The sequence below is a fragment of the Lissotriton vulgaris genome, chromosome 8, assembly GCF_964263255.1.
Source record: "Lissotriton vulgaris chromosome 8, aLisVul1.2, whole genome shotgun sequence".
NCBI lineage: Eukaryota > Metazoa > Chordata > Amphibia > Caudata > Salamandridae > Lissotriton > Lissotriton vulgaris.
In genome coordinates this window covers 848,417,777-848,445,746 of record NC_141696.1, presented here as the reverse complement: position 1 = coordinate 848,445,746, position 27,970 = coordinate 848,417,777, and the positions used below count along the sequence as shown (strand labels likewise).

At 44.7% G+C, this 27,970-nt stretch overlaps 1 protein-coding gene across 1 annotated transcript in view; it reads left to right on the top strand.

Annotated features, from left to right (window-relative positions):
* LOC147698093 (acetylserotonin O-methyltransferase-like) overlaps window positions 1-27,970 on the top strand; it is a 607,642-nt gene that overhangs the window by 124,511 nt on the left and 455,161 nt on the right. Inside the window, exon 3 of the mRNA XM_086934770.1 lies at window positions 16,275-16,404. Coding sequence (XP_086790896.1) covers window positions 16,275-16,404 — 130 coding nt within the window. The remainder of the gene's footprint in view (window positions 1-16,274; window positions 16,405-27,970) is intronic.

Here is a 27,970-nt window from a genome sequence, read left to right as displayed (position 1 = left end):
AAGAATCTCCTTTCATCAAATGAAATAACCACAGACTCTGGAAAATATTTAAATCTTTATCTAAATTAATCTCCTGTGAACCACTTTCAAAGTACAGTACAGTCGTCACTCATAGGAGAGAAGCTTCAGTTAATCAATCACCAAAAAACATACTTTATACTTTGCAATGACTTATGCTCAGAAAGGAGAGGACGGAGAGAAAAGAACATCTGCATATTCAAAGAAAATATTAATTACCTAGGATGGTGTGAAAACCAACCCCCTGGCTAAAGGGCTGGTAAGGGCCCCCGGGATACATCAGGCTACAAAGACTTCAGGGCGGGGTTCAGGACAGGATAGATGACCTCTCCAGCACCAACGACTGTGTAGCATCCCTGTTTGACACTCTCTTCCCCCTCGAGATTCTTCTACAATCTTCTTGTAAATCAATAAATTTAAGATAGATGGTTCTGCATTAAATTCTTCATCAGCTTCTCTCGTTACTCCGACAGCATCCCGAGCTCTGCAGCATTCAGCAAATCTCCGTCTGACTAATTAACTAAGACTACCTCAATTATACCAGTCAATATTCATGTACCACCCATTAATGTTTCAATATCGTAAAAATACTAATTCTGATTGAACAGACAAGGAAGAGATGATCATCACACCATTCTTATATGTCATCATAGTCTATCAGCCCATTGTTCATAAATCCAACCCCTTAATTTTTATTCAAAATTTTTATTCCCACCTGTGTTCGCATCTTATTAGAAACAATTGTTTTTATGTGTCGTGAACATCCATTCATTCAGAGGTCTTCAGTGATTGTTCCCAGGGTATGTTATTTTTGCGTCCTTGGACCGCATTCAAGTATATCGTCACTCTTCCGGCTCACTTTAGACAGACATGTGCGAGGGTCACATGTTTAACAAACTCTGGACACACACGCGAGGCCCAAATACGCACTAATAAGAAAGTCAAAAAGACAAATGTAATTTTTCAAGAATAAATGGTTTCACTGTATACCAACTCATCTCAACTCTAACCCCCTTTACTTGTTAATAATTTCCCGGCATTAGCATTAGTAAAATAGTTTAGTTTTAATTTCAGCGAAGCAGATGCCATGCATGTGAGCTTTCAAGCCACCATATTAAGATCTTCTGCTCATGCTCAAGAATTTCCCTCCAAGAGACAGCTCGTCATACTGCGTAGATGAAGTTGACGCATGCGCAACAGAGATTTCCCATTTGCAGTCATTTTAGAAATTTGATTGAGTTACTCTCATTAGTAAACACATATGCAAGCTTCTCTAGCCCTCATTTTTTTATATGGCGCGTATTAGTTTTACAAAATATGTAATTAATACCATGTTAGAAAGTTAAACGAGAAGATTGCTTATGAGCAAGTTTTTTTTGTATGAGTCCTTGCTTCATCAAGAGTACAAGAATAAACAAACCCCCCCAACTAGGGGAATCAAACACCTGCCATACACAGTGCCGTTATTCGCGAGAACATACATATAGGACAAGTTTATAGTGTGTAATATGAGTCTTGAAAAATCACCCAGGCCTAGCTAGTATATATAAATTAATTGTACAAGTCGCAGGATAAGTGATTGCAGACATTTATGACAAGTAATATCTTGACTCCTACAACAGTTTTCATTTGCCTATATCTATTGCCACGTGGGGCACCAGAGTATCCATTGGTCTAGATTAGGGGTCTATACCTCTACATTGTGCTCACCTCCTCCCGTCACCACCCTCTCATCTGTATCTGGGGTGGCTGCTACGTCTTCTGCTGAGAAGCGGAGATATGATTTCAGGGGGCCCATATGTCCAGTGGTATGGAGGAAGGCGGAAGTAGTTCAGCATAATAAATGATTGTTCCTGCCAAATTGTAAAGTCATGCAATCAGGAACCCCAGTGCTAAGTATTTCTCATACACAGTTTCGACTCCACTGGTGTACACCAGTAAATCCACAGCCGGGGATAACTGTAGCGTCGTGACAATCATCTGTTCCATTCCAGCAAATACCTTTTGCCAATAATCAAAAATGGCTGGGCACTGCCATGCAAAGTGGAGGAAGTCAGCCCCCTAACAGATGCACCTGCCACATTTATCGTCCTCCCTGAGCTTGCATTGGGGTATAGTATAATCTATGCAAAACTTATAATGGATCAGTCGCAGCCTGCTATTTGCTGTGAGAGCCTCTGTCTGTGTGCAGCAGACCTCCCATTTTTTGTCTGTCAGCTGGGTCCCCAGAGAACTTCCCAGTGCGAGCGGGAACCCAGCATGTGTGCCTTAGCTGCATTTTGTGTATGATGGTAGATGAATGAGGTGACATGTTGGGGAGCTTCGGCTTGTTGGAGCGCATGAAGCGGTGGGAGAGTAGGGGTTTCATGTGGGAACATTTGTGTGGCCACACTTACACTTTGTCAAAGTTGAACAAACATGAATAAGTCCATAGTAGTAGGTGTGGTAGTACCAAAGAATTGCTCCCGGGACCGGAAGTGTTCCTCTGTATATAGGTCCCCCCATGTACGTATCTGGATTTTTCCAGCATTGACTGGCACTGCCGTTCATAGGTGACCTGGAGCTCAGGATGATAAATCAGTGGTAATTTGGGAGAATATAGTATTGATATATCCAGTTTGGTGGCAATCTTCTTCCAGCTGCATTGGTGCATGCAACTGTGGTGGGATACTGATCACGCTTCTCAGTGGGGGTGAATAGGAAGCCCTAGAGGGGGGCAGGGGTCATGTAACCCATCTCAATCACCAAGTGTGGCATGAAGGGATGGCGGGTGAAACCAGTATGTGGCAAATTGCACTTGTGCATAGTTATAGTAAAGTTCGAAATCAGGTACCTCTTAGCCGCCCTTTGAGAAAGGTAGCGTCAAGGTATCTCATCGGAGCCTAGCTTGTTTACCATCCCACACCAAATGAATGGTCTGTGTGTATAGTGCATTACAAAAAGGATTTCCCAGGGTCATAAGGTATGTTAGTGAAGAGGTAGAAGAACTTGGGCAGCAATGTCATTTTTACCAGGGAGATCCGCCCTTCCATGGACAGGAGCATGGCTATCCACTATGTGATTGAGTCATAACTGTTTCCAGAGTAGCCCCATAATTGGAGTGCATTAATTCTTCCCTGTCCCTGGTGACTTTGACCCCTAGGTATTTAACCCCCTCACTACTCCATGTCAGTGGGTAGTCTAGTGCATATGGTGCAGTCGCTTCAGTCAGTGGAAAAATAGTTGATTTGGCCCAGTTGATTTTTATGCTGAGTATTCGCTGAATTTTATAATTTCTCGCAGCAATGGTTTCAAGTTATGACGTGGGTCCCTGAGAAAGAGTGTGATGTCATCTACGTAAAGCGAAATCAAAAGTTGTCTGGATGGGTATATCAGTGTGCGTTCTTTGTGTTGTTGCCTTATTTTAGCAGCTAGCGGTTCTATAGCTAGGGCAAAAATTATGGGGGATGAAGAACAGCCCTGGCATGTGCCTCTGGTGATGGTGAAGGGGGAAAGTGCCCCGCTGAGAACAGCAGCAGTGGGTTGGAGACACAGTGGTTCTACCCACCCCAGGAATTCCCGGGGGCATGTCTATATATATTAAAGTGCCTAAGAGATAATCCCATTGTACAGAATCAAATGCCTTAGTGGCATCAAGGAACACAGCCACTGCGGCACAGTCGGGGTCAATATCCTGGAGGACTGCAAAGAGGGCCCTAAGATTATGGGACATTGTTCGGCCAGGGATAAACCCAGACTGGTCCGGCAGTACTTATCTGTGCATTAACAGGTTCAACCTGTTGGATAGCTCCTTAGCAATGAGTTCTGTATCACAATTAATCAGTGAAAGCGGGGGGTAAGATTCACATTGATTGGGAGGTTTGCTGGGTTTCAATAGGGAAGTGATCATAGCCTCTCCCATTGTGGTCGGGAGTCGTCCTTCTTCTTTTTCTTCATAGAAAACTGCTTTTAAAATGGGAACCAGCCTTGTCAAATATGTTTTATAAAATTCAATTGGTAGTCCATCAGACCCCGGCGTACGGACCGATTTCATTTGCATGATCGCCACCGTGATCTCATCAACCTCCAATTCTGCTCCCAAGAATTCCTGTTGGGAATCTCCTAACCAGGCCAAGGAGGTATCTTCCAAGTATGCTTGGAGATCCAGTGGTTGTTGTCTATGTGTTGTATATAAGGTTTTGTAATATGCCCTAAAGGTATGCAGCTGGCTAGAGGTGTTCCTACATGTCTTGCCCACCGGGTCCTGAATTTCTGCACCATAGTTGGAGAATTTAGGTTGTTGAACAAGGTCTGCAATTAATTTCCCTGGGCGGTCTCTCTCCCTGTATTGACACCCTCCGTAGTATTTACTACGGAATTTACTATCCCGTCAGCTGTTTCGTTATATTCTGTCAATTATTCACGTAATGTAGTTCTTACAAAGCCTTCGTCTGCCGTGTCACAGAGATCCGGTTCCAATTTGTTTATATCTTTCTCAAATTTGCTGAGATGCTTATGAATGTCTTCTAACATGCCTCCTCCTTTAGCTATGCATGACCCCCCTGATGGTGACTTTAAATGCCTCCCACACAGTGGTAAGACTGAAGACGAAATTGGTATTGCGTTTGAAAAAAATTTGGATCTCCTGCTCAATTTCAGCTTTAAAGACGGTATCTAGTAGATGCAATGGGTGTGGCCTCCACCTTGCATAGTAAGGCTGGCTTAAGGTTGGCAAAAGTACCATCTTCACAAGGGAATGGTCTGAGTATGTCCTTGCCAAATACGGTACAGCGTCCACCCAGCCTCCCAGGCCTGTGGACACGAACCAATAGTCCAGCCTGGACCGTGAAGAGTGCACCACGGAGTAATGTGTGCCCTCTCTGGCGAGGGGATGTAAGTATTACCATGCATCTAGAAGATAGTTGTCCTTTATGATTCCCTCTAAGTGCTTTTGCATGGTGGTGTAATGTTGCGTAGTTGAGTGGGAACTATCCAGTGCAGGGGACATTGTTGTGTTAAAAGCTCCTCCCCATAGTAGATATGTGGACCCCATGAAAAGTATCTCACCCTATAGGGTGGGGAAGAAGAGAGGGTTGTCTATATTAGGGCCATAGCAATTTGCGTTATTTACTTCCTGTTGTGCCAGACATCCCCACATTAGACAAAAAAGACCCTTAGTGTGCATCTTAATATAAATGATGTGTGTTGTTTAATATGAATGGCTACATCCCTGGAATATGTGGAGTAGGATGAGAAACACAGATCTGACCCCCATTTAGCAGCACAGCAGGGGCCAGTAGTCTGGTCTAGATGAGTTTCTTGCAGTATGGCTGTTAGAAATGGGATTTCTGGTTGGCTAAGGCTTGCACCAAATTAATTACTGGCAATCATGACCTCAGCATTATTACGTCAGGCATAAGACACATTAGGCCTGAACCTCCTACGCATAATTTAATAGGCCTCATAACCATAAGATACCCTCCCAAGCATAAACCCCTTACGCACTGGGACATCAGCAGCCCAAACACATTAGGCACTAATCATAGGACATAAATCACATTAGGCATAAATCATCATAAGCATAAATGCATTATACCATCTAATTAGGCCTAAACATCACAGCATGACATTTGGCAATAAATCACATCAGGCCCATACCTCATTAGCATAAACCAGTACGCACTGGGTCTCACAAGCATAAACACAGTGTGCAATTACCCCCTAAGCATGAATCACATTTCTATTAGGCGTAATACACATAGGGCATCACATTAGGGCTTTGCGCCCTACCAACACTCTCAACTGACCCCAAGTCAACTGGCCTTCTCTGGGCTCAAATGCCCTATGTCCCACAAAGTCAGGACTGGCTGCGAATGCAGCAGAATCGCAAAGAGTGCAATAGCGCAGGCCTAAATGTTGCAGCTGCCAATAATTGCTGCGCAGCTGTGATGAACAGTAGTCGTGGGCACGCCCTGTGCCCTCTGGGTTGTCCCCACTGGGACCTCGTAAAACCAAGGGACAAGATGTTGCTGCTGGGTAAAAAAAATCAGCCCTGGCACCAATGTGCCTCCTGAGCCCCTCTCTGGGACTCTCTCACAACATGCTGCCAAATGTTGCAGTTGCCTGTTACCGCGGCACAACTGAGAATCATCGATTAGGCACGGGTACCACGGTGCCCTCTGGACCCCCACTGGAGATCGAGAAAACATTTGCCCCAGCGTTGGAGCGGCCCGCTCTCTTGCGGGACCACTCAGGCGCTAGGCACTGCGCCTTGACTGGCGCCAACCAACTGATTATGCAGAGAAATGCCTCCAAGCCCCACTCCGGGACTTCTACAGAGGATCTGTCCCAATGTTGCAGCTGCCCGCAACAACAGTACAGCTGTGGCGAGAAAGTGAGCCGCGGGCTCTGGAGCCCAGCTTTGGGGCTCTTGTAGCCAATTTGCGCCCCCACGTTGGATCGGCCCGCTCTCCGGCGGGTCTGCTCAGAATACTTAGCCACTGCCCTGGTGCCCAGTGAGCACCTACAACAAAAAGAAAAGAACAGCCTCAGCCCCACTCGGGCACTCCTCTCCCTTGCCGGCTCTTCTCCAGTGCAGTGGGGGCAGGCCCTCACCTCGGATTTCACCCAGGCCCCCTCCTGGGACCCCAAACTTCTACATTAGGTTCGCGGGGCAGGACCAAGAAGGTGGGGTGGGCTCCTGCTGGACCCACACTCTCCTGCTTGCGGACACACGCGGGGCTCTCCTTGTTCTTCAGGGAGCTCCGCCAACAACAGCCACACCTATCTGCTTCCGATCCGCCTACCCACAATCAGGCTTCCAGGAGGCCTGACTTCCTGTTTTGCGCCCGGCCACGGTGGTGACTCTCTTTCCAGCGTGGGGTAGGCTCCCGCCTCTTAATTTAAAGATAATAGCAGGGTGGGCACCCGCCACAACAAGCAGCCATGCAGGGTGGGTACCCGCTTTTCCAATGAGCACCACTTCGGCTACAATTGTGGGGTGGGCTCCCACCAGCAAATAGATAGCACATAAGCTGGGTGGGCACCTGCCTTTCCAATGACGATAATTGCAGCATCAATGCGGGGTGGGCTCCAGCCTCAACAGCATCATGGGGGAATCCCTACGCTGGGGATTCCCTCAGCAGCAACGTGCAGCCCAGTGCTGCGATGCTCCAGCGCTCCTCTCTCAAGGTGAAATTAAGGAATAAAGCACATTGCTCCCAAGGCACTAGAATCATAGAGAGTCCAAGCCAAAAAGTTCCTCCAGGTTCAGGAGGCATAGCTGGGCCCAGAGTGGCCAGCACACAGGGCCTTCCAGAAGGGAGGTAGCCCCCATAGCAGTTCCTCCTGGGCCCTAGCAGCAGCAAACCCCCAGCATAGAACACAGCCACATCATGGGGTCACAGCCACTATATTTAGTCTCAGCATTTCTTTGTCTGCAGTGCAGGGCATAGGGGAACCAGATGCAACTGGTTCAGGGGGGATTTGGAGCACTTTGTTTTCCAAGCTCCTCTTCCCCTTTGTTATGTGGGGGATCGTCATTAGACACACCACAGGGGGGGGGCGTAGCCAGCATTCACTAGGGGAGGCACAATCCCATTCAGGGACCAGGGACTTCCCCTCCCACTACTCAAAATGTAGATGTCCCATTCAGCCTAGCGCTGACTCACCCTGCCCCTCCTGGAGCCACACATACCTCCCAGCCCTTGTCACTGAAAAGCCAGACATGCAATTCACATAAGGCATGCAGACACATAGCACACAGAAATGCCAACTTCTAAAAGTGGCATTTCTAAAATAGTCATAATAAATCTACGCACAACATTGCGCAGCATTTATTATTACTATTTCAAACATGCCAAACTTGACCACGCTGCACCTCTCATATCAGGAGCTACCACTGAAACACTTATCAGGGATTCACCAATGCATTCCTATAGGAGGGCAGCCCCACAGTAGTGAGAAACCAAAATGACTGTTTGTCACTACCAGGACATGTCACACACTTAAGGTACATGTCCTATCTTTTACCTACAATGCACCCTGCCCATAGGGCTAGCTAGGGCCTTCCTTAGGGGTGACTGATATGTAGTAAAAGGGGAGTCACGGACATGGCACACAATTTAGGTGCGACGTCACAGCAGCAGTAACACTGCACGCACAGGCCCTGCAAAGGCTTCTTTGGTGGGTGACACAATCAGCGCTGCAAGCCCACCAGTATCATTTAATTTACCAGCCCTTGGTATATGGGCTACCACTGTACAAGGGATTGACAGGTAAATTAAAATAGGTCAAACAGGTGTTGACCAATCTTACCATATTCACCACAGAGAGCACATGCACTTTACAATGAACAGCAGTGCTAAAGGGCCCAGAGTCCTAAAACCACCAACACCATGTCAGAAAAAAGGCTAGAAGAAAGGCAAAACGTAGGGATGACCCTGCAAAAAGGGCCAAGTCCAACAATGGCGAGCTGCACATGGTGCCTATGTAGGTGCCCTAACACCTGCCGCTTTTTGCACAGGTTATTTAACCCCCGGATATTCCATGTTGTGCAATGAAGTTTAGTCTGCATCAAGAGATCTGTAAGTGTTCAAGAAACTGGCGACCATAGGGCTGGTCATCATGACTCGAGTGTCTGAGCAGTAAACATGTATCAGGTTATTATGTTTGTCTATGAGTAGTTGACACTGTGTTGGGCAACTGCCCCTCCCACCACCCCTTCCGACATCCCCAACTTCAAAGGCATTCATTCCCATCGTCACTTAACTTCTGCTTATAAACACATCAGCACATGCACCATATTGAGAGACATCGTAATTACGGGATTACAATTTATATAGAGGTATAAAGGGGGATCCCCGTGTTGGTAAAGCTAGGTGGCCCATGTGTCGCTGTCACCCCTTGACGACCCACCAGACCATAGTCATTCACTAGATGACCAAGTACTAGGGGGAGAGAGGGGGGAGTGTCCGGGCTAGAGTAGTCTTTACTTTCCATTGGAATGAAGGTCTTCAGCAGTCAAAAGTAGTACCAAACTTCGGTTTCAGGAATGACAATTTTTCTTTCTAGGTCGTATACCTATGTATTCATCTGGCTCATCTGGCTCATCTGACCATTATCTTTACACACAATTACAAACAATGGTGCCTCGGGCTAGGTTATCAATCTTCATCCTTATCAGATTAATAGAACATTATATCATAGTTAGTCCAGTTTTGATATTTGGGATGTGGATCTGGATCGAGACCTAGATGAGGTGGCCATGGATGCTGGTGTCTGGAGCCTCTTTAGAATGTTATCGACCTGTTGAGGATTGTGAAGCACATACTGCTTTCCCTGATGTGGGACTCAGAGCCGCGCCGGATTTAACATGGCGTAGGGGAAACTCAAGGTTTGCATCTTCTTTTTCACAGTAGTGAATTTCCATCTCGCTTCTTGCACATTTTGGGTAAAGTCAGGGTAGAAAGTAAGGGAGGTGTTCTCGTATTCCACTACTTTCTTTTCTCATGCTAGGCGCAACAGTGTGTCCCTATCGTGGTAATTGAGGAATTTGGCTATTACTGGACTTGGTAGTGCCCTGGGAGAGGGTTTCACACTCGGGGACCTATGTGCTCTCTCAATGACGAGGTGCTGGGATACGCGTCTGCTCCGAACAGGTCTCGGATCAGTTTCTCGATAAAGTCTTCCATGCAAACAGTATTAAGTGTCTCCGAAAGGGGGAGCACGTGCTTATTGTTCAGCAGAGAAAGCGCCTCTAAATCTTCATTTTTGACTGCAATGACTTTCAACAAGCAATACATCTGTGATATCTGCTTTTTACTGCTTGAGACGCCATCTTGCAGCTCAGAGATTCTGTTTTCTGCTTCTGTAATCCTATGGTCATGTTTTTCTATTTGTTGTACAATAGCGTCCATACCAGACTTCATGACATCCATTTTCATCATCAATTGAGGTGAGGCTATTTTTCCCAGTTTGTAATATTGCTTTCCAGTCCTCATCTTGACTATCAGGGGACTCAGACTCTGAGTTGTCGTCCGTTTGGGTCCTGGACTTTTTTCTCGCCTCGAATGGGATCTTGGTTTGCTTCCCATCCGTTCTGCCCATGTTAACCAGGAAGGGGGACTGCGCTATTGTACGGTATGAGTAGTAGGATGATCTGATGAGATGATGTGTCAAGAGAATAGTCGAGTATCACCCCGTCGGGGGTCGTTCTACTTGGGTTGCCTACTGGTCAGTACTGCTTACCAGGAGATAGTCTCAGTTATGAAGATGTGGGAGCTATTGTATGTTACAGGCTTCTAGATGATGAGGCCTCCATGTGTAGTTCAGGGAGCTGCACTGTGCTAGCAGGGGTGATAATCAGGCCTCCTTCGCTTCCCGAGGGCAAGTGTTTATAACTTCTGTCTTTGAGGGACAATTATTTGGCAGGCGTCAAAATAGTTTATAGAGGCGTGGAGTGGGGCACAGATAGTCCCCTCTACCCCTGCCACATGGTCAGTCGATTAACCGGGCCTGCTCCATCTCCCTGGTTGGCAGGCAGTGGACATTCAGTCCACTTTATTAATGCGGGCCGGGGGGATTCGTGGATTCTGATTATCTCTCCCGCAGCGCCCGGCTCGCAGGCTCTTTTTTCGTGCGTGGCCAAGGAAGAGGTCGGGATTACTCTATGGCAGCAATGCCTGTCGTTCCATGGGAGCGGGTGTGACCCTTCACCCCGACTGCTCCCACCCGGCCCCTCCCCACCAATCTCCTCACCGTTGCAGCCAATGCTGTGATGTTGCAGCAGCGCCTCTAGGATATGCACACCCCTCCCGCCGACATGTGGAGTAGCAGTGGCGTTTTTCCCTCAGGGCGGCCTACACATCAGGCAGAAGCTGTGGGTTTGGCGCAGATTGTGTATGGCACCCTTGTCCACATCGTACTGCAGCCACCACCTCATTTGCCGTGCTTTCTCAGCTGCTTATGGGAGATTCAGACCAGAAAAGGCACCTCCGGTAGACTGCTGGGAATACAGGATACAATTTGTAGTCTATTGTCAATTTGTATGTTGAATGTTTTCCTTTGTTTTTTGAATGTATTAAGGAAAAATGTTATCCTTACTTTGAGACTTTCTAAGAATCAAAATGATTTTGAAAATTCTAAAAAAAGGAAAAAAAAAACGTGATGCAAGCATAATGCAGTGCTGGATTGTTTGCTGTGCCTGTTAAATTAAAGAGTGGGTTCACAAACCAGTAGCCAGGTAATTCCCCCTATATTCACTTTTGTAAAAAGGCCGTACATGGCCACGGTCTTAGGGCCTAACCTCCATTTCACTCAGAATCTTGGCCTCAACCTTAATTAAGGAGATCGGGTTTTCCCAGTTTGTGGATGACTACCATAGAAGCAAGCCTCTGATCCTCTGGCAAGAACCCTTTTTCATAGCTCTCATTGTACATCTCTTTTCAATAGTATGCTATGAGGGAGCTAGTAGATCTGAGGAGTTCAATTGGGATCCCCTTAGGACACATCGCTTTCCCGGAATGTACATTCTCTGTCGCCTTTTGGACCTCTTCGTTAGTAAAATCGTACTCCAGCGACTCTTTCACTGGGGGATAGGACCAGTAGTTGCACATCTGCCAAGAACTGTTGGGACTCTTCAGCGCTGGGAACAGCCGAGGGAGTGTAGATCTGTTCAAAATAATCTGCGAATGCCTCTGCTATCTCAGGTACCATCAACAGTTAAATGGGGGAAACATCGCTCAGCCAGCTCCCTCTGTTCTAACCAGAAAAGCAGCTTTCCAGCTCTATCCCCAAGTTCATACAGTCTATGTTGGGTTGGCAGTAACTTGGCCCCAGCCCGTTTGCCCGCCATAGTTCTACATTTCAACAGTTTGACCTGTAATTTATGAGGAACATCCTCAGTAGGGGATTGCACGTATTCCACCTCGAGAGTCTGGAGATCAGCTTCCAATTGTTCTATCTTTGCCTGTTGTTTCTTAATGTACCCCACTTTAGGAGATAGTGCCTATCCTTTCACCACCACTTTATATGCCTACTATATCGTCTGAGCTGACTCCACAGAACCCACATTTTCTTTGAAGTAATTTTTCGAATGTTCTTGTAAGTGTTCTTTAATATCTGGCACTTTTAGTAGCCATGGATTTATGGTTATGATGGCTCTCTGGCGCTGCTTGCTAAATGAGAGTTCCGCCCATATCAGGGAATAATCTGAGATACCGCAAGGAAGACAGAGTGGATCCCAGAAGCTCGCTACATTTGCTGAGTGGGTCAAAAGGTAGTCTCTGCGGGAAAGGCTATGATGTGAGTTAGAGTAATATGTGAATTGTGTCAAATCAGGATGATAGTGGCACCATATATCCATGAGGCCCATGGTGACCAGAAACTCACACATATGCCCGCTGAGCCTCGGCGAGGGATGCGCAGGTTGTCTATCTAACTGGTCGTTTAACGTCATATTGAAATCTCCCCCCAGGATCAGCATGACAAGTGGTAGGTCAAGTATGATCTTGCCCAGGTCCACCAATGTTTCCTTACCTATAGCCGGGGGGGAATAAATTGAGATGCTGTGAACTCGCCTCCCTTCCCAGCTAGCCTCGAAGATCGCAAACCTACCATATGGGTCCACCCGTGTGTGGTGTGGGGTTAACACAAGGGATTTCTTGATTAAAATACCTATACCTCTGGACCCTGATGTGTATCCCACGTGGCCCACAAGCTAATGCCCCCATCTATCAGAGCCTTACAGTGATTGCCCACCAAATGCGTTTCTTGTAAGAGGACTTTATCGGGAGCCTTGTGTTTGAAATATTGCAGGACAATTTCCTTTTTATTTTATCGCCCAGCCCATTGACGTTCCAGGTTAGGATTGTCAATGACGTATATGCTACCTGTGTAACCATCTCATTTTCTGAGGGATAAGGCCAAGCGTCGACCCTCGATTGCCAAGGTTTCCACAAACAGCTTGAGCCCAACCCTCTTCCAGTACTTCAACTGGACGCCTTTTACCCTGATTTTTGCTAGGTCGTAAAGGACTTGGGTGGAGATGCACGAGCTGTCTGGTGCACGTGAATGTTATTGAGTGACTAGTAGGAAGAACAAACAGAACAAACCCCTCCTTTCTATAACTGATCCCCACTCCCTGCCACCCTGCCAGTGGATTTAGAACTACCCACACCCCAATTTGGCAGAGTGCCCATCGCCCCCCGCCCCGATTAAGTAGGTGTATGGGAAGCAGCCTTCGTCCCCGCCCACCATCCCTTGTTTGATCCACATGTCTATCGTTACAGACTTTGTAAACGCGGACAACCGCCCTAACCCATCTGGGCGTCTTAGGCATTTATTTGGTAGTGCACCCTTCTGCTCCAAGTAATAGGATGTTGTCTCAGTCTGGGTCCCGTAGGGTGACCCCCTAAGTATCAGTAGTTACCCTCCAGCAAACTAGAAGCCCCCTTTCTCCCCACTTATCGGTACATCAAGTCCATCACAGGCAATTAGTTCATGCTGTCAGTTCAGCTGCCGTGGCCCATAACTACCCCTTTCCCAGGTGAATCGTTGCTTGGACCTTGGGAGTTGTCGGGTCTGGTTCCTCTCGGTCCAGTGCTTCTGTACTTGCTAGGTTTTCCCACTTGCTGCTAGCCCTCCAGCCAGTCCCACATCTCCTCTGTGGAAGAAAAGAACCAGTTTTTCCTGTCAGCTTCGATGCGCTATTTGGCCGGAAAAAGCATGGCGTACTTTATGTTCTTTTCTCTAAGCACCTTCTTCACCTCAAGAAAACTCCGCCGTTGGTTCTGGTCTTTCATTGTGAAATCCAGAAAGAAGGATATCTGACTGTTCTCCAGCTTTAGTGGCGAGGTGGTCCATGCTGTCTAAAGTATTGCATTCCGGTCTCGAAAATTGAAGACTCTCGCTATTAATGGGCGGGGTGGAGCCCCTGGTCTGGGGCATCCCCCCGAAACCCGGTGGGCCCACTCAATTGAAAAGAAATTTGAAAGGCATTTTGGACGTAAAGGTTTCGATGTCAGTTCTTTATCAAAGAGGCCCACATCCAACCCTTTCTCACACTCCGGAAAGCCCAGGATGCTCATGTTGTTGCTACATGTTCTGCATTCGTATTCATCTATTTGCACCTCCATTTTGTCCTGTTTTTCGGTCAATCGCTGTACCTGACACTTGAGTTAGGAGGTGACCGTAGTAATTTGTTTGAAGGCTTCCTCCACATCAACTGTCATCCCTATCTTCTGGAGGTCGGCCCGCATGAGGGAAACCTCCGTGTTCACGGAGTCCAACTGCGACTCCAGGGAGGACCATACCCCTTTGATGGCAGCCATGATGTCCTGTAGTGTTGGATCCAGCTGCGCAGGGGTTGGTTGTGTTATCTCTGGGTCATTAACTTTGGAGGACTTTATTCCATGCATATTTGTCCAGCTTAGTCTGTAATGAAAACGTGGGTCCTTTTCCCCCAGCCATGCTGGAGTGTCGTACATTCCAGCATGAAAGGGATTAGAAGTGCAGGACCAAACACAGTACTCCCTGTTGCCTGCCTAGGGGCCACTAGCAGCCTGTCGGTTTGACCCGGAAAGATTTTCTGTCATTTTACGTGGGCTTGAGTCAAGGGACTTACACAACAGTCTCACTTGACTTGACACTCCCGGACCCAGGATTGGCTTGCTGCCTGCAGAGTCTGGATGTCCCTTGTCCCTTCCTTACCAGCCCCCAGGGGGTCTCATTACTCCAGGCTAGAAGCACTGTGTCTGGGGGGCTACCCCGTTCACAATCTCATGCAGATCTCTTCCGTAGATTTCCAGCCGGGTGGGATGAGCTGCCACCACTCACAATGTCTGAGGCCTGCAGTACCCCTCCAGAAGTTGTTATCCTCGACTGTTGAGAAAGTGGTCCCCTCTCTCCCACTCAGGGGGCAGATCCTGGCCTGCTACAGTATTGTTCGATGAGGCCTCGCCGTTGGGCTCACGCTGCCAGTGCAAAAGCCCTGCCCACATGTAGCATGCTTTCTTAGTAGTGTCTCAATGCTCCAGTCAGCCCACAGGTCTATCTTGGGCAGGACTCGAGTTCACAAGTTCCCCTGCACCCCTGCCGGGCCAGCACCAAATCATGGACTCCGCTGACGGTTGTCTTGTGGGTTCAAGATCTCCCTCTCACCGGGTGCAGTCTTCTAACCTCCCGCAGCACCCCTACAGCTCTGCCTCTCGGCCCAATCAAAACAGTCACAAGGGGCCATTGCCCTGTTCTGGCAGGCAGGAGCCCGACTATGCAGGTGGATGCCTGCCCCCGGTCCTGCGAGGCAGATCTGCATGCTAGTCAGTACTCCAATGCTGGTCAGCCTCCGAGTGTCTCCGATGTTGTCTATGGTCCGATGAAAGGCTTCAGGCCATCTGGGCAGGCCAACCCCAGCTCTGCAGTCTGTGGGATTACGCCAGTGTCATTGCCGCCATCTTTCATCCCCTCTCCGCCGCTGGGTCAGAATCGCACACACCTCTTCCCGGCCACCACGGACGGGATTACCAGGTATGCTGGTGCCCCGGAGCTTAATGGCTGTGGTCTCACTATTAGCGGGATCAAAACTGTTAATGTACTCAGGATATATGCCGATTAGTGGGTGAAGGCTCCGGAGCAGCGCCAGTGAGCAGCCATTCCTTCTGGCTGCTGGCCACGCCTCCTGGCAGAAAACAAAGTTATGGAAATGCTTTAATCAATGTCAATGAAAATGTATGTCTCTGAACACCATTCCATTTCATCACACTGTACCACTTTAAATGTATCAACTAAATAAACATCAGTCTTGGCACCCTAGATGTATTTAGCCTGCTGGGACTGCCTCAGTAAGGTGAATGTTGAATTTTATTGGCACAGCAGCTCAGGAAGCATGTCAGCACACAGCCCTCTTTTTATGCTTTCTCACTTAGGAACCAAAAAGGTGATCGATGTAAATGTGTGAATCAGTCCTAACATATTGAAATCCTTCTGCGTAGCATTCTATTCCACAATTTTTAGTTCATATTTTCTATTACAAAATGTGCAAATGTTTTGTAAATTAGTGTTGACCATGCCATATTAGGAGTATTCTAGCCAAAACTACCAGGCGATTTATCACTAAGTTTGTTTCGTTTTAGTAGCACATACTAATCTTAACTCCTGTAATTACCAAAGCAGTGAACAGCCTACTGTGACATTCTGTTTTGTATTGGTATTTGCCATTATGTATCAGTATGTAAGATGCCATTTTATTTTGATGATTTGAATCCAATTTTTCTCCACAGCATTTTACAAGAACACACACCTATCAGCTATCTACCTTACAAAGTCCAGCCCAAAGTCTTTGCATACCATGATGATGCACTTTTCTCATACGGTATACAAGTATACTGAATATTTGGCAGATGCTGTGAGGTAAGCAAAGAATGGCTATTCATATTTTTTCCATTGTCTTCTGCTCTTGTTAAATCAGATTCCACTCAGTGTTAACAAATACTTGTGATTTCACAAGAATGTTCCTTGCTTTCTGATTTCATTCAACTTTCTATAAAAAATCAAGAATTTGCAATGCAAACGGTCTTGTATTTACACGAGTTCAAGCAATTGGCATTTTAAATGACAAATCCTTTTATTTATGTTTAAAAAACCAAAACATAAATAAAAGGCATTGTGATTTTCAATGCCAATAGCTCAAACTTGTGCACACGCGAGACCTATTGCTTTGCAAATGCTTGTTTAAACCTAACTCGGCTTTAGAATAATCCACTTCGTTTCTGGAAACTTAACATATGTAGGAGAGTGTAAGTGATAGTTGGACACTGAGACCATGTGGAGTCTGTGCATGACTGTGTGAAGGCATGCTGTGCTGTGTGGGTTCTTAAGGGCAGCTCATTCAGGGCATGGCTTGCACTACCGTATGAAGGCATGCTGTGCTGTGTGGGTCCTCTGGGGCAATGATGTCTCACACAAGTGTGTGAAAATGGATGTTTGTTGGAATTGTTTCTGAGGTGCAGGTGAATCAAAGCCAGGTGTGCTATACGGTTTATTTTGTAGGGCGGGAGCGGCTAGTGTTACTTTAGCGGTTGTTATTTCTTGGGGCAGCACAATCGGAGTTTGTGTGAAAGTTTAAGGCAGGTTGCTTTTTGAATCTTTTGGATAGACGAGAGAAAGCAGGTTGGAGGGGTGTAGTAGCGTAAAATCAGTTGAGTAATGTTTTTGCATGGCCTTTTATGTGCTATTGGATTTCTGGGGGTTGTTGCATGAGGTGTGAGTCTGTGGGGGAGCTAAATGCAAGTAAGTGGCCCTGAGGGCTGTTGAGGGCGTGCACTGGGGCCATGAGGCTTGAATGGCTGTTTGCTTGTGTCTGGAGATGGCAGTGGGGTGGGTGAGGTTTGGTCTGGAGGCGTGTACATGGTGTGCAAAGTCTAGGGGGCAGATTTATGTTGGACTTGCGTCACGTTTGCGTCACGCAACGGTGGTGTAAACGTGGCGCATCCCTGCGACCCATTTACAACGTTACGCATCTAGGCAGAAACCGCTAGACTCGCAGTGCGAATAAAATACGCTGCCCTTGGTGTTTACCTTTATTGGCTTTAGCGTTTTTACTTTTGTCTGCTTTGTATTTTTCGTTTCCTCCCTCAAGTCAGCACATTGGTATTGATGCACCATAACAAAGGGGGACACACATTGAACCTAACAGGCAGTATAAAGGAGGATGATCGCTACAGACTGCAATCGAGACTCACTGAGTGCAACCGAGGGAATGCAAGCTTAAAAATAAGCATTTGCATTGCAATAGCACTCCCATTTACACGAGACTGATTGCATTGTATCACGGACAACTTGGGGGAGCACAAACAATGGGAGTGCGGGCGGGGGAAGAAGGGGGCTAGAAGGCACATACAAAGTAGTGCTCACAGTCTAAGTACTATGTAACACTCGAGGTAAAGGGGCCAGTAACCATGGGAGGGTACAAATGACGAACTGGCCAACATAAGGAGGGACTAACAAGCCTCATATTCAATCAGACATCAGCATTTACGAAAGACAGTGACACAAGCCAATTAAAAAAATGATTGCAGAGTGGGCGAAGATTCCACGGAGCTTCCACTCCGTACTGGATTACTGCATGCCTTGCAAAGCAAGCAGGACATGAGCACTGCCGCTATAGGCTCGACCTGAAAAAGACTAGAATGAGTTGAATTCACATCATTATGCTGTTGTGGAAATGCTGAATTATTTATATGGCCAAGTGTAGGACTTTTTTTGATTCACCCTACTGCTCACAAACCTCAGATTTCAGCTATATCTTGGCACCAAGACAAGGACATTGCCCTTCCCATTTATGCAACTGCACAACATCAAGAAATAAGAGTTTAACTATCTCTAAAAGCATCAGACCTAAAACTATCACCTTCTCTGACCCTGAGCCTTTTACCATAGCTTGACTAATTGTGTTCACCTAATTTAAAAGCTAAAGCTGAGCTCAAGAGATCAACAATTGGTATAATGGCAGACCTAAAAAGAGGAAAGTGGAACTTAGCAATACACATGTGATGGAGCAAGGTTTCATACTTAAAGAAACTTGCTTGAATTCAGCCCTCTCGAAATAATATATAACAAACTAATCAACATGTTTTGTAAAACTAATAATTGCACCACACAACATTTCTTGTATCTTAGGGAAGTTTACCTATGTGCTTTACTAACAAGTAATCCGAGTGTCTTAATATGGCTGCGGAAAACACGGGAACTCTTTTGCGCATGCGTCTACTGTATCTACGTAGTATGACATTCTTTGCTTTTGGTGGGAATTCTTTGCAGCTGAGCCCTAGTGCCCAAAATGGCAGCTTTGAAACTCACATGCTAATGCATATGCTTTTGATTGAACTAAACTTCGCATGTTTTGATAATCTGCTAATGCAATAGTTAAAATAAAATAATGGGGTTAGAGTAGAAATAAGTGGTAATCAGTGCATTCATTTACTTTCGTATTCTAGCGTGTTTTTCTTTGACTTTATTAATAGCTCGTATTTGGGCCTGAAGGGTGTCTGCATTCTCCATCTTGAATTTCTGCACGTGTGCACTTGAACTTTGAGATCCTTGAATTCATTGGCATTGAACGTCTGCCTAGTCCCATCTTACCAGCGACGCGCCTGAGAACTTCACCTCTTGACCTAGAGAGAGGGAGAAAAGTGAATGATTGAAATTAAATAATGCTGGGTGGAATAAAAGCTTGGGAAAGTAATTTATGGGCGGGAACATAGATTAATTAAAATAAAAGAAAACTACTTCATACTGGTATGGTGTGATGCCCTCTCCCCGTCCTACTGACCAATCCAATGAAGGGAATACACAAATTTGCAGCATTTGGGGGGTGGTACATATCCTGGAAAATGGTATAGCTAAGGTAGGCTTAGTCAGTTAGATTGTCCGACTTGTCACAGACCTGTCACTGACCCAATGTATGCTGAAGGAGATCGTGGATGTCGCGGAGCTCAGAGGGCTGGTAGAGCACTCTGAAAGAAGATTCGGGAAATTGCTGAAGGAGAAGACTCTGTCTATTAGAATTGGAACGAGAGAAGTTGCAGAGAGGGGTGTAACACTGGCGTTCCACTTAGAAGAGGTTACCTGTCCTGTTCTGCACCTGCCCTGACCTGTCGGCTCCAGGGGTTGGTCCTCGCACCATTCTAGGTAAATATAACTCTGTGTGGTATGTCATTGTACTGTTTCCTTTTCTTGCCTTACCAGGTACCAATGTCTAGAAATATTACTAAGTCTCTAAAGATTCTTATTTTGATCATTATTTTTCTCCTTGAGAAGTTGGTGACAGATGTATGTTGTATTTTGACTCACAAAATATTGCATACATAAAGAGTTTAAAATGTTCCTGAGTCTCTGTTTATTTCATGATAAATTTAAATTGTTACCCTATACCTATTCTTCTAACTACTAGATCCATGGACCTGAGTGATTGAAAATAAAGTGACAAGGAATTGGTAAGTTATGTTGTACAGGTATAAAATATAAAATCCTGATCGGCAAGACATAGATTATCGGTTTAAAGTGTGTATGTTTATGGGCTCAGGTGAGTATGGTGTTAGAAATTATACTAAACTGGTAATCTCGTGCCATCAGTATTTCTTTGGTAGCAGAGCTATGGTTTAGGTTTTAGTTAAGATAGGTAGTTAGTTGTGTATTGATTTTATATTGATTTATGTTTTTCACTAAAACCCTTTTTTATTGTTTCATGTTGTCCAGAATTCCCAGGGGATATTGAGTAGAGGGAGATAAGTGGAAGCCACACTACAGTGAGGTTACTGGCCTTGATGAAGTAAGTGCAGACAGTTAGGTAAAACTTGAAGCACTAGTTAGGGTTTTTTTTCTCATATAAAAGTGAGAGTGATTGATAGCAAAGGAGTTCTCTGGTGAAACTTTGGTCTTATATCACCTAGAAAGGGTGAGTCTAAAGAAGTAACTGGTCTTTTTTTTGCTTGCGTGAAGAGCAAGCGGAAGAGGTTTTACTCGTAGTGTATGAAGGGTAAACGGAAAGGTTTTACTCGCAGTGAAATAATTTGACTTTTCTTTGAATTTAGTCAATCAGGCACAGTAACAAATGTTTTATTTTGTTAATTATTGAAATGTGTAATTGAAATTGAAAGAAATTGAATTGTCGTATTACCTTGCAAATGAAGACTCAGTTGTGGAAGCTGCACTGATGTCACTAAAACTGGGATTGGTTAAAACAGTGGGTGTGTAGCTGAGGTAATTTTGTAAAGGAGGGGTGAGTACAGGGAGTGAAACTCACGTCACAAGAGAGCAGTGCAAGCACTGGTTAAAGTGTTTTAGTAAAGTAAATATTGATTGGTCATTAAAAATAAGGGACACCCTGGTATTGGAGAAACATTTCAGAAGAAGTAAACAATTGATTAAACTGCAAAAATAGAATTTTCAGTGCTAACAGGTAGTGGTGATTATATGTGGAATTTCGATCCAACTATAACAGGGTCCCGTCTAGACAGAAGACATATAGGTTTTGCCCACGAACAGTACATTAGAGGAAGACCGAACATCATGAATGGAGAAAAGAGAAAAGTTCCATTCATGCAGAAAATTTAGAATTATTTTAAAAAGGATAAGCCCGTTAAAACAAGAGAAGGTATTATTATTCCACCTCCAAAAACGCCTGCATCATACATGATGATTGAAAGAGGCTACCACACTTGTGTATGGTTAGAAAATTGGATAGAATACACAAACGATGATGGAATATTAGCATTTCCAGAATACGGAACATTTAATGGAAGAAATTTGCACAATTTACGAACTCGAATGAATGAATTAGAACCGAGACCTAGATTAACCCAGTATGAAGCTTTAGAAGATTTGGAGACCGAAGATTTCGAGCGAGACAGACCCCGATAGGATACAAACTTAAGTAAATATTACCCTAGATTTCCCAGAGAGACTCGAGATAAGCAGATGAAACAATGGAGACAGTCCATGATAGTGGAAGGATTATATCCTGTAATTACCACAGAAGATACCACAGGAAGTAAATGTACAGAAAAAAAAAACATTTAGGGACTGGTAATGGGGATTTAGAAGACGATTATCTTGAAGACCAACTAATGAAAAATCCTCCACCTTATCAGGAAGAGACAAATAGAGTTACCCCTAGTGCCCCGTTCTTAAAAACACCCTTGGTTCCCCAGATTGTACATGAGACTACTATAGAAAAGCTGTTGCAAGAAAAAGAAAGAGAAGCAATAAATTAACATAGAAGTGAACTGATTTAGAAAATAAGCCAATTAAATACTAGTCCTGAAGCCCTAACGATCCCAGTGACTATAGGTCTAGTTGTTCCTTTGTATGGAGGTAAGCAAACCAGTCCTGAAAACTCCAGTTCTGACTACTCAATCATGCAACTCAGAAAAGAAAATATAATAATTGATGATCAAGCAAGTGAGTGTGAGTCAGTTATTTCCCTAATGGATTTGCCCATAAAAGAGCCAATAAATTATTCGTTCAGAAAAGTTACCACTGGAGCTCAAGCGAGGTACAAATTGAAACGTCTACAGAAACAAAGGTGCCACTGTAGTAACCGCCGAAAAAATTGAAAGGTGGACACGAGAAATAGAGAAGCCAAAATCACGTTCAAAGGAGTTAGACATCTTTAAATTAAGGGTAGAATTGGAAGAAATGATAGCTGGAAATGTAGGGTTAGAGAGATTGAATTCTTTCAGTGAAGAAGAGTTGTTATTTATATGCAGAAGCATCACTTGAAATACAAAAATATTTCATGAGAAATTAATGAATTTGGCCTCAGAAATGGGAATTGACATAGGTAAATCCAAAGTGTTGCAGAAGCCATATAGAGCAGAATTTTCCAACAAAGATTTGGAGAACATGAATGTGTCAGGGAGAAAATTGCAGATAAAATAATTATTTACATTGTTACAAAAATGGGGAGACTTAGATAGATGGAAAGCAAGATGGACAAAGAAAAAGGAAGAAGCACAGGCAAATCGAATGACATCTGAATATGTAATGAAAGGAACAGAAAAGGTTGAAAGGCTGTGTCCAATAAGAGAAGTTCCAGGAGGAGGTTATGTGTATGTTCCAACGTCAAACTGGATATTATATCATTTACAAATGATTTCCCAAAGCTTAGAAAAAAAACTGTAGAATGGTACAGGCAAGTTGAATGGTTTGTGAAGGTTTTGAAAGTGCTGCTAAAAGATCTAGATGGTTTGTTTGACATAGTTGTACCTGCTGACCTATGGACAGAATGTAACATTTCAGTAGATTGGCCTAACGATGAGTACCCAAGAGATGTAAAACAGGAGCCCCGTCAGATGAGGTAATGAAAAAATATCACCAAGTAATAACTTATTTGAAAATAAAGGTACCCCCAAAATAAACAGATTGGATAAAAATAGACATAACCCAAGGAAAGGATGAATCTGTACATGCATATTATGAGCGCCTATTACAGGTATTTAAATAGTACAGTGGGTTAGAAAACATCAATAATAAAGACATGACACACTTTGTATATCTTTTTATGAGTGGATTAAGGACAGATATATCCCACATGATTAAAGAACATAAGTTATGTTGGCAGGCAAAGCCTATTGACAAAATCAAAAAATAACAGAACAACAGGAACTTCAGTTAAGTCAACAGGCAAATAATCAAGGAAGAGGGGAAGGTCAAGGTGAAACCCAGAGGGAGATTGAGCAAAGAAGAGTCAAAGAAAATGTTCCCTGTCATGGGCGCGGAAAATTGGGGCATTGGAAGAACGAGTGTAAACATATACAGAATAATAATGTCCAAACTCAAAATGTAAATCCACATACACAGAATGAGGTGTCAATGAGGAAGCTGCAACAAGTAATACAGAATCAATTGCCACCTGCCCCTATGCCATATTTTGTGAGTCAAGCCAAGTACAGTGTGGACACCGGATTCTGGGAGGGAAGTGGTAAGAAAAACTTAGTAACTCCACAGTTTCTTTTACAGGACACATTTTTTGATGAGGAGACTTTATGACGATGCCTGAGAGGGGGGAAGAGGAAGGCCTACTTGGTGCATCCTTGCCGGTAGATCAGTCAGGCCTACATAGAAGGTAAGGTTTAAGGAAATTACGTCACCTTCTTGCTAGTCACTGGTGCTACCCGTTCTACTGTCAAACAGTAGACATCCCAAATCTACCCCTCTCAGGAGAAGCGATCCAAGTAGTGGGTGTTTCAAATAAGCAGATTAGGACGAGGAGGCAAGATGGCTGCCGTGAGGAAGGCTGTGTGAGCAGCCCGTTCCCTGGCTCCAGGCGTCCGGGAGAGGGAGAGAGAGGATAGAGCCATTCCTTGTGAGGAAAACCGGCCATGACAGCGCTTTTGTGATATTTTCGGTTTGAACCGTTCTGCACGGCTGTATTTGGTCATCTACCCGTGTATATCGGCGTTTTTTTCCATTACTGGACACCGCAAGACGGGGCCGTTTGAGGCGTTGACCGCTTCCGGCTGATCAACCGTGTATGTGCTGCTCAATCAGGCTCCTTCTGCAGCGCGGAGAAAGTATTGTGGAGAAAGCACCTTGGAAGTCTGCCAATATACTGGTGCGCTGTACACGATACAAAGTATCCCCTTGAAGGATTACGCGAATGTTGCTGAATTTTTCGGAGCTCAGTCGGCGGTCTCCGCTGTGGCGTGCTACACTCTGTTTGTTCTGGGCGCAGAGCGGTGTCTTTCCTGGTAGAGGTGGAGGCGGAACACGAAAAGGGAAAAAAAAGACACCCCTACCCTCGTCTGTCAGCACCCGGAGTAACAGGAGAAACGACGAGGATCGAACGCTGAGAAGAGCGGAATTGGGCGGCGAGGGATTCGTGATGGCCGAGGCTCCAGAGGCTGCACCCCCAACTCTTGCTAATACAACAACAAAGCAGGGTAAGAACTCCAGCAAACCCCCTGCCAAGTATAAAGAGGTTGTAAATGTTAAGGATGCCACGTTACAAACTTTGCCTGCCCTATTTGAGAAACAAGTGACTAGAAAAAAAACAATAACTGATGTCAATGTTAATGTGCAAGGCTTAGATGTGACGGAGTCGCGCTCTGATCAACCCACTATCACAGTTGTAATTGACAATAATCCGTCAAATCACTCTCCGAACTTGTTGCTGGCTAAACCTTCGAAGAAGGGTATTATGGGGGATGTAGTCTCTGGAGGTGCCGGTATTAGTCGCTCATGTTCTCTTCCCACGCTGTCTGTACTAGTATCAGCGGAAAATGACCAACAGAAAATGAGGGTTGACTCTACACAGTGTACTACTCTGGAAAACTCGGATAAGTTCTTTTCTTTGTCGGAACTTTCCTCGGATGAGACGACAGGTGTTCACAAAGACTGGGCTGAGATCAGTTGCGAGAGTTTATCTTCAGATGGCGAAGTCAGTATGAGCCCTGACGCTAATACAGCTACTGCCATAAAAAAGAAACTCTTGAAAAAGCGGTCACTACGTGCAGGGAGTAAAGAAGCTGTCTCTAATTCACCCAGAGGAGGTAGTACCTTACCTTCTAATTCAGCTCCTGACGTTACTGACACGGTGGGAGACAACTCTAATTCCGTTTCTGGATCCGTTACAGCACAGGACAGTAGTGAAGGCTGTGAGGAGATCACTCTGAAAATGATCTATGACACCATGATGAGCCACAGGGCCGAAAGTAAGGCCGAAAATTTACGTACGCAGGTGACCTGTGCTAAGGTCAAAAATTCAGTCCGCCGTGCAATTAAGATGTGCTCTGAGACCACCGATAGAGTTGTCGAAGCAGAGGCTAGAATTGCAGCTCTGGAAGAAGAAAGTATGGCACAGAGACAGGAAGTTGGCGATTTTACAGCCTTAAAAGATGACCTGTCCGATAAGATTGCTAGTTTGGAGAATCAGGCCCGTAGAAGTAATCTACGTTTTTTGGGAATTCCTGAAAATAAAGAAGGATCTGATCCGAGGAGGTTCATTATCAATTTATTGAAAGATGCCTTTCCTGAAATGGTAGACTGGGACTGGGCACGAGAAGTACAACGTGCGCACAGGTTTCCCTTCACTGTGCGGAGTCCACGACAAGGCCAAGCAAACTACCCTAGGGCTATTCTGGTCTCATTTAATAACTTTCTTGCCCGCGAAGCCATTTATGGTTATGCGAGACCAGATAAGAAAGCAGATGGTCTCGGCTGCCAGTTCTTTGTTCGACCGGACTATTGTCAAGCTACAGTGGCCCAACGGTGGAGGTTGAGACAGCTGATTCCTGATTTCCAAAAGAAAGAGGCTACCGTTTTTCTTCAAGGACCAGCAAAGCTAAAGATTGTATTCAAGGGCACAGTCAGATACTTTACTTCAGAGGTCAAAGCCAAAGAATACTTGGACTCTATCTGATTAATAAATCAGATGCTAAGGCCTTTATTGAATACAAGGTTATTATGTTGTAGGATTATGAGGAATATAAGGGCTGGTAGTTTATGTATTCTTGTCGAAGCTTCAATCTTCTTCTTTCTCTATTCTTCTTTCTTTTAAATAGGACTGATAAGCGTCTTTCTTTCTTTTTTTCTCCTCTAATTTTTCTCTCTTTGTCTTATGGTTTTTTTTCTCATCCCTTTCTTCCTGTATGGACGCCATGGCCCAGGGACACGGCACCCATACGTTCTAGGAACTGGTAGTTCCTATGCCTCCTATAGTGGGGAGGGTGGGGGGAGGGGTTCTGGGGCGATGGGTGGGGGTGGGAAGGGGTAAGGGTTGGTGGTGGGGGTGTAAGGCAGAGGTATTCAGTGCAAGGATGTTTAATTGGTATTTCAGTTGGTATTCAAGTTGCAGTAGTGAGGGTTACACACTGTTGATGTTTGCTAATTTTTTCTTAATCACTATGTCAATATGGAGAAAAAGGTGAAAAAGGTGAAAATATGTACAATTAACATTAATGGTCTCAATGACTTCAAAAAGATTGGAATGTTTCGTTCTATGATTCAGACACTGTCTATTGATCTATTATGTATACAGGAAACACATATTGCATGGGATAAGCGCTCACTTTTGGACAAGCTGGGATTGGATGTGCTACTTGTTTCTAAGCAGATGGGCATAAAAAGAGGTGTTGCTATATGTATGCGAAAAGGAGTTGGGAAGTGTCTGAAAACTTCTGCTGATAAATGGGGTAGATGGGGACTTGCTGAGTTAATCATTGGTGGATCCAAATTTACTTTATGCTGCATGTATGGTCCAAACTTAGATGATGGGGAAGTTTTTAATACGATTAATGCAGAATTAGCTATGTGGACGCAACCCATTATAATATGTGGGGATTTTAATATTCATTTATCGGCTGATTGGAATATTAAACTAGGTAGGAGATATACGGGATACAAACCTAGAACATATAGTGCCCTTAGGGAGTTGGTTCTGAATAATGGACTAACGGATGTTTGGCATAAAATGCACTCTAAAGATCCTGGATATACCTTCTATTCTAGCCCACATCGAAAGTTTGCCCGATTAGATTATTTTTTTACGTCTTCGCAGTTTTTGGAGTCAATTAGTGTCGAAATTCTACCCCAAGTCATTTCAGACCATAATCCCATAATTGCTGAGATCGAGGTCCTTACAGAATATCAGAACACAAGCAGGTCTTGGTCATTTCAGAGAAATTTGTTATGTGATGAAGAATATTTGCAATCTATGACGACTATTATTAATGATTTCTTTTTAACAAATAACGATACGGCCTCCCCACCAGTGGTCTGGGACACTTTTAAATCAATCGTACGTGGAGAGACAATTAGTTTCGCAAACTTTAAGAGAAAAAAAATTCAAATAGAATTTAAGGAGAGGTTAAATAAGATTAGGTTAGCCGAGATGGATCTTGCGACGGCATGTAAGAATAATATAAGCATAGAAGACGCGCAATTACGTCTAGTAATTGAGCGTTCTGGTCTACGGACCCATATTGCAGATAAAGTAGCATTAGATTTTAAGCAATATAAAACAGAACGGTATGAGTATAGCGAGCGCACCGGTAAAATCCTAGCACAACGTCTCCGTCAGAAATCCTCTGTTAATGAAATTCAGGGTGTCAATGACATGAAAGGGGACTTTCATGAATGTAGGGAAGGAATTTTAGAATCATTCCTGGAATTCTATAAAACATTGTATAATGACCTCAACAATGAAGTAGATAAGACTCTGAATCCTGTAAATTATTTTCACAGTACCAATCAATCATTATTGGGATGTGAAGAGTCTGATTTATTTCGACGCCCAATAAGTTGGGATGAGATTGAGCAAGCCATTCTGAGTCTTGCGGCTGGCAAAGCCATGGGATTTGACCAGATACCTCTCGAATTTTATCGGTCATTTAGACATATGCTGAAATCAGAGCTTATAAAGATCTTTAATTCAGCATTTCAAGGGAAACCACCTGATTCATGGTCTACCGCTATT